Here is an 8,373-nt window from a genome sequence, read left to right as displayed (position 1 = left end):
CAGATTCCGTCGCGATATCAATACCGCACAAACGACTCACAACATTAATAACGTGTACGAGGTGAACACTACAAACGGACGCACGATACGTTTGAACGTTGATACGTCGACACGCTTCCGGCATGGAAATTTTGATCTAAAAAATGAAGCACGTGGTCGCCCGAAAACTAAACTAAACAACGACGAATTAAAAGGCGAATTGAAAGGCTATCGCTATGTGGAAGCTGACGTAAATCAATCTACCGCTGAGTTTACAGTAGCTTTCAACGTTATAACCAAAACAATATTGGTTCATTTGCATCAAATTGGCAAGGAACAAAAACTTTATAAGTGGGTGCCGCAAGAACTGAACGATCGCAGGGTGACGAACGCGTTAAGGCATGCCGCGGTAGCGTATAGCTACTTAACAGTCACAGATTTTTTAAGAAGTGATTATATACACGTCATTTCGGATTCTCCCGATTCACTAACGGTGCTTTTAGGCACCCCAAGCACCGGTCAGCGTTCTCGTCGAACCCGTCGCTTGCGACGAAGGGCTCGGCGAGTAAATTAACCCACAGACAAACCCCACTGAGTTTCTTATCGGAGCTTCTCAGTGGGTCGCGTTTCCGATCCGGTGGTAGGTTCTGCGAAACACGGCTCTTGCTAAGGTTCGTGTTAGCAACAACGTCAAGTTCGAGCCCCGCGAACTCACCTACTAGTTCGGTGAATCGAGAATAATCCCTCGATGCTTAGGAGAGTAGTTAGGAAAAAAGGGATTATGAAGCACATTGTGACTTATGAATTAAAAATGTATTATTTTTGATTATCGTAAATGGTCATCAACGTTGGTTAGACTCTGGATTAGCACCAAGAAACGCTCCAAATAAACCCTTGAAAAAGTCATGGTCAGTGGTGCTCTAATGCCGGTATAATTCATCACAGCTTTTTACCAAATTGTACCAGCGTTACTGCAGATATGTATTGTGTGGAACTGGACATAATGATGGATAAGCTTGCAAACTTCGGCTAGCTTTGATTAATTGCTCGTCCCGAATACTTCTCCACGACCACGCTCGATCTCTTACAGCACCACAGACGGTACACTTGACTTCTTCAAGAAGGGCATCGAGAAATCACCACTGCGCTGAGAGAGATACATCGTAGTTATTGGTGCTAATTTTGAGAGATATATATAGAAAAAGACTTTGACTTTCTGTATCCTCCTCCTTGCGTCGTATTGCTCAGTGCTGAGGGTCGTGACCTTTACTGAGTACTTTTGTTAGGACTATGTTCCTCCATTCACTCCTGTCCTCCGCGCAGTGGATAGCGACATTGATGCTGGATTCCAAAGTCGTCTTAATCTGACTTTCTGTATACTAACCAGTAATTTGGTAAAGGCCTAATTATTCAAATGTAAAACATAGTATTGACCGTGTAAAATTTTCAGCAACATATTGTTAATTTCTATTAGCAACAGATCACATATAGCAATTAAGAAAGTGTACGAGAACTGGCGTTGAAAGTTTGCTACCAACATTACAAGTAGAAAGGAATAGTTCACCCAGAACTCTGTAAAGTATATTTACTACAAATTTCCTATACTATTATTAATTTCTGAGGTAAGATCCTAACTAGAAATTAATAATAGTTTTGGAAGAAGCTTCGATCAATTTATTGGTAGTATTTGGGTTCTTAGAATAACTTCTCGGTGGAAATACAAATACGTAACTAGATGACCACCAGAAGTTCAGAAGTCGTCGTGGCCTAAAGGATAAGACGTCCGGTGCATTCGTATCTAGCGATGCAACGGTGTTCGAATCCCGCAGGCGTGTACCAATTTTTCTACTGAAATACGCACTTAACAAATGCTCACGATTGACTTCCACGGTGAAGAAATAATATCGTGTAAAAAATGAAACCGGCAAAATTATAAATTGCGTAATTACTGGTGGTAGGAGGGCTTATAAGTCCGCACGGGTAGGTACCACCGCCCTGCATATTTCTGCCGTGAAGCAGTAATAATGCGTTTCGGTTTGAAGGGCGGGACAGCCGTTGCAACTATGCGCATTTACATTGTATATGTATATGGGCTCCAGTAACCACTTAACACCAGGTGGGCTGTGAGCACGTCCACCCATCTAAGCAATAAAAAAAAACCTTACATGAGTTCTGTCTCAATTTAACAGTACAACGACTGCTCTATCCTCCAAACCGAAATGTTATGGCTTCTAGGCATGAACAGACGAGGTGGTGGTTCGTACCCGTGTCGGCTTATAAGACGCTCTACCACCATTCAAATATAATTTCTTATTTTCAATACAAGTAATATGAGCAAACTTGAAAAGTAAATAGAACATACTGCCGCTTGGACGCATATAAAGACAACAAACAAGTTAACAGCAGAGCAGAAATGTAAATGGTATTTTATAGTGTAAGAGACACTTACGGACTGCGGTTCGCAAACAAAGATATAAAAGCTTTTTAGATGTGACCGAGTAATCTATACTAATATTATAAAGAGGAAAGATTTGTTTGTTTGTTTGTTTCGAATAGGCTCCGAAACTACTGGACCGATTTGAAAAATTCTTTTTCCATTAGAAGCCGACATTGTCCCTGATGAACATAGGCTACTTTTTTATTTATTTATTTCATTTTTTTTTGGTTTCATGTGTGTTTTAATGTTTCCGAAGCGAAGCGAGGGCGGGTCGCTAGTTTATAAATAAATCGATACACATATGTCATCAAAAATTATCGAGAGCGAGAGAGAGATTGTAATTTTATTCAGTACGCAAATCAGATAATCGTAAACATTATACACAAAAAATAATTAAAAAAACAATATTAAAACTCAATATTAAAATATCTGATTTTGGACGCCAAGATCCAAATAGATATATTAGTTGAGTAATTATCACAAAAATCAGTATTAATTAATAAACGAAAGTAACGTAAGACGCATAGTAAATTTAAACACTTCCAGCGAAAAGTACATCTAGGAGAGTACATACAACATCTGGGCGATGGTCATGTCACGATTGCAGCGACTTGTGTGTTTGTCTACTGGAACTAACTAAACTCAACCCCGGAGACTTGAAAGTGCTCTACACTAGCCCAAGGTAAGAACTTACCCTACTTGTTCCGGGATTTATTGTTCCGGGGAGGTCCAGTTGTTATGCAAAACATTTTATCTTCAGTACCACAAAATCTTGTATATAATTTATAATAATAATAATAATAATAAACTTTCATGCATCTACAAAAAGCTGCTATATTAAATACACGTAGAACTGTTCATAAGTTTTTAGAAATAGAAGAAAACTCAAAAAACGGACATTAAAAATATTTATTCCTTATTATTGACTTGGCTAAGGCCCGTAAATAATAAATAAGTACCAGCGACTGCTGAGAAAAAATAATAATAATAATAATAAAGAGTTTTTTAATCTTATTCCTACAATACCTATTACGAGTACTATAAGTATAAGTGAAAAATTACAAATACCAGTGGACCCGCAGTAGTCGAAATTCGACTATAATTAATTGAAATTATAAGTTCATACATTATTATGGTTATATTGTCAAAGACTATCATTATAATCACAGATTTCGCCAAGACTAGACTATAGACAAATAATATTAAAGATAAACAATATTAACCTATTTTCAATTTGACCACAGACTTTAAGCATTAACTAAAGTTTGACAATAAACAAAGAGTATATATCGACGGCAAAAAGCAAACCTGCTATAACCCACAAAATGAAAAATGTTCACCAGAGGCAAAAGAAAATTATTTATTTAAAAAAAAATAATCTCCTAAACTATAAAACTTAGAAGTATCATTTTAAGAACCAAAATGTATTTTTTTGTTTTCTATCAAGCCGAATACTAAGATTTTACCAGAAGTAAGTTTTATTATGTGTTTGTGTTGGTTACAACAATAGCAACTTTTTGTCTGTTACGTGAATTTGCTGTAAATGAAGCATATAAATGTATGGGAGACTCAAAATCAAACATTTATGCGTAAAGAATATTTGATGTAATTACATAAACCAATAAATTATCTGTGTCAATTCTGAAGTAAATGATATTCTTGTGTATAACTAGATGCATTTCATTTGTCGTTACTGCTAGAAATACTGAAAGGATGGTAAAACATAACGCTGTAACTATGGAAATTTATTTATTTTGTGAGAACAAAATAAAATATTTATCTGGAAATTATCTGGAAAGAACAAAAACAAAAGTTTATGTATGTTTTGTGAACCATAAATGTTGAATAAATAAATTATTTTAGGGTAAATTAAAAACATTATAAAATATCATAAAATCAAAATGTAATCAGTTTAACAATTTTTAAATCAATTTGCACTATCTATTTCTTGTATGTCTTCTTCATCTGTGTCCATTAAGTAATCCTTTGCTTTAATGCTTACTTTTAAATTTTTGTATTCTGCAGCAAACCTTGAAGGAATTATGTTTTTATTGACTAGACTCGTTAAATCCTTGTATTTTTTGGCAGATATTCCTAATGCTGTAGGGTATAACATATCCTTCAAACAATTTGTATTTTTTAATGGACTCAAAGGAATTGTTATGGTTTCTGCGTCAGGTAACATTGAATTTTTTGACAACACTTACTCTTTTTACTTTCATCATTAGATGTGTCTGTGCTTTCTTCTGTATCATATTCTGCGCTGGAGGCTTCGGAAGGGAAAGCTTCATCTAAAAATTGTTGAACGTCCTCATCCGACATGTAGTCCATATAGGATTTATTGTAATGTGCGTTTCTCTTAAAGCTGTTTATTTTCAAGTTTTGCGTATATGCAGAAGCTGTTAAGGTAAGTAATCATCATCATCATCATCAGCCTATAGACGTCCACTGCTGGACATAGGCCTATTAAGGCCTAGGCCAAGTAAGTAGGTAAGTAAGAGGTAAGTAATGCTATAATACAATTGGTAGCATGGTTAAGCAAGTTCAGTGAACTGATATTAGGTATATTTTATAATCACATTTATAACATAAATGATTAGTAAGAATAAGAAATTGACAGTTTAACTGTATGTGATGTTTCGTTCGTGGGTCTGGGTAAGACAGAGACCGTCTCATCTTCGGCTATACTAATTATATCATCACCACCTTCAATATAACATTGTTTTACAATTTCATGGTGGTCTTTACTAGCCTCATTTTCTGATCTAGGCTCGTTGTGTATTTGTCTAGAGTCTAAGTCTAGAGAAAATTTCCCTTCACCATTATTATCTTCATGATTCTGTTCATTCAACGCTAATGTAATGTTATTTAAATTACTAAAATTATGTTTAATTTCCTCATTTTCTTCAGAATCGTACGGAGGAATAATTTTAAAGGCTTCTTTTATATGCGTCTTGGATGGTGTAGGGAATAATTTTACTGGTGTAATAATTTTCATCACTTCTTTAGTTTCTGCTAAAAAACAGTCGGGTTTTCTGAATGTTGGAGTTAAATTTTCTACATCTAATCTACGTGATAACTGTCGGGGAGTCATTTCAATATTCTCATTGTCCTGTTTTTGTGTATCAGTATCATTGTTAGCGGGGACCACATCATTGTTCATAAATTGAAATTTTTCTTCAACATGAGACATTTCAGGAGTACAAATTTCTGACCTGAGTGTACTTGTGCATTCTTGTATGGTATTATTTTTATTAATCGTATTTGTTTGCGTGGATGTCTTTTTAGTCTTAATACTAGACACAAGAGTCAATTTACCATTTTCATTTTTATAGGTTTCATCTTTTAAAATGTTTATTTTTCCTCTTTTTTTGCCAACAGTAACATCCGGTTTTAGTGATTCTTTCCAATCAAGACGGCGTTTAGACATCTGAAATCAATTAATGTTTATAGTTATACGAACTTACTTTGCAGTAGGTAGGAAACTAACTAACATAACATTTTTAAATTATATAATAACTAGAACAATACTTACCTTTTAAAGTCACTCCAATTCCGCGAAGACACACAGTAACAGCAAATACGTCATACCTTCCTGGGTGCCGCGAAGCGACTGAGCGACGCGGTAAGCCGCGACCAAGTGAGCGCGAGTGCGCGTATTTAATGGCGGTAAACGCACATAATCAACACAGTAATATTGTATTAAAAATGGCATAGATAACAGGAATCTAAAAACTTTTATGTGTTTATGTTGCCGTAATTAGCGATTGTCTACAATATCATAGTTGTTATTCTTGTAGTACACTGCAAGGATCAATTGTTTATTATATACTAAATGTCGTAAACGTGGTACCTTGCTAAAAAATAATATGCAATTTTGTTGTAAACCGCACTAACCAGCGTACAACGGTGCTGTAACTACAATGATTACTTTATTAGGAAAAGCAAAGTTGGTGTAAATAACAAATGCTAGGAAAATGCTGTTTTTCATGTTATTTACTTCAAGTAACCAGTTGTCTTTTTGAAAAAATAGGATTAATTCTATTGCTGTACAAAAAATTCTAATCGTCGTTGAGCCACGGGAATAGAACCGTTCGACTGAGTTTTTTTTTCTGATTCCAAATATGAAATAAAAAAAAATCGTGACTGATGTGGGTTACAGCAGGTTTGCTTTTTGCCGTCGATATACATATGTGTGTGTGTCAAATACATGGCAGTGTAATGTTTTCTTTATTGATTTAATGTATCTTTTATGCATTATTTAAAAAAAATATTAGCATTGTGCACTCTTTCTCTATATTCTCTATAAAAGTGTGGAAAATTTCATACTCCTCCGTCCGCGCAATTTTCGTAAAATGGGGTACAAAGTTTTTGCTTCACGTATTAATATATAGATTTGCCTCGTGTATCTTCAAAAAACGTGAAAACTTTTGAGCAATTTGCTTATGGCATCAGTATTAAAAATACCCAGTAACTAGAATCTACAAATTTTCTTTCGTATAATCCTAAGCAATAACGAACGACGAAGCGTCTTCACAGGTCATTTTCGTCCGGTATGATGGCCTCAGGATTTCAATATGCGGCGTATTTCAAATACCTTGAGGCGACCGCGTTCTTCTCCGGTCGGTCCATAGGAAACCACAGGCAATCAATTAAATTACTCGAATAAAATATTAAATTAAATTCCTCTCTTTATTGTACGTTCGGACGGCCGCATGATTAATTTTTAGGGTGAAAACTCACTCAATATATCACAAGCAAAAAACCTTGACCCCTCAGAGCTGTACGAGGCATCTGGTTTTTAATTGGATTACAGGTCGTCTAAAAAGAAAAAAATCCCTTTGGTCTCACTTGGTAGGCTAATGGAGACAAGGCTCATAACTCGGCGACCTTTTTTAATTAAGTTTTCCGTACCAGCCTAGTGGTGATGAGATAGATAGATTCGATTCTATAAATTCCCGCTGCTCTATCTGACATAGCCTGAATTACATACCTTTTATTTAAAAAGGTACTCTTACATTCTTTAATTAGAACTACGACATTTTCAGATCAATTTATAGAACTTCGGGTAATACATAGTACATATTTAATTCATTTATTATCAGATAATACTCCATAATAAATTAGAATAGGTACACAATATAGAAAATAAAATAAGCAAAGAATAATAATAAACAAATATTTGTTCTCAAATGATATTATAATAAAATGTTAAATATTAAAATGTAGTAGTAAAAAATGTTAACGTACAGGCATTAATTACGAATTCTGTAATTATTGTTTTACCTATGAGGTTATTATTATTTTTGTTAGTCAGTAAATGAACCCATAGCACAATGCAAATGCGTAGTGTATACAAAAACGTGCATTTTTTTTATTTATTGCTTATATGGGTGGACGAGCTCACAGCCCACCTGGTGTTAAGTGGTTACTGGAGCTCATAGACATCTACAACGCAAATGCGCCACCCACCTTGAGATATGAGTTCTAAGGTATCAGTATAGTTACAACGGCTTCCCCGCCCTTCAAACCGAAACGCATTACTGCTTCACAGCTGAAATAGGCAGGGCTGAAATTTAGTTGGTTGCAAAGTTGTTTACAATAATTAGTATTTTCTTCGGTTTATGTGAGTCGTGGACATAATTAAAACTTCTTTTACGGTTTTATCTCTCGTTCATTATTTTTTTATATTATTCGCGATGTTTCGATTACTTTAAAATTTTAGTAGTCATGTACTATTAATAAGTTATTCATCCATATTTATCCATATTTAATTTTGTACTATGCTGACTGTCTTCCGATTTTGTATAAAATCAGACATTTAATAATATCTACATAAAAAATTAGTTAATTAAGTTTGTATCGATAATAAAAGTTAAAGACGTATTCCATAACTGACAAAAAAAAATTTCCTCTTCCAACACCTACATTAATTGTATAAGTTTGTTCGCAGTAAA

General features: G+C 34.6%; 1 protein-coding gene across 1 annotated transcript; it reads right to left on the bottom strand.

Annotated features, from left to right (window-relative positions):
- Window positions 1-5,012: 5,012 nt before the first annotated feature.
- LOC119628925 (uncharacterized) lies at window positions 5,013-6,079 on the bottom strand. Its single transcript, XM_038013038.2, has 2 exons — window positions 5,952-6,079; window positions 5,013-5,846 (listed from the first exon to the last, which is right to left on the bottom strand). The coding sequence occupies exon 2, from the start codon at window positions 5,844-5,846 to the stop codon at window positions 5,013-5,015; it is 834 nt and encodes a 277-aa protein (XP_037868966.1). The 5' UTR covers window positions 5,952-6,079.
- Window positions 6,080-8,373: the final 2,294 nt, after the last annotated feature.

Source organism: Bombyx mori, chromosome 9, assembly GCF_030269925.1.
Source record: "Bombyx mori chromosome 9, ASM3026992v2".
Taxonomy (NCBI): Eukaryota; Metazoa; Arthropoda; class Insecta; order Lepidoptera; family Bombycidae; genus Bombyx; species Bombyx mori.
This window is presented reverse-complemented; position numbering and strand designations above follow the sequence as displayed.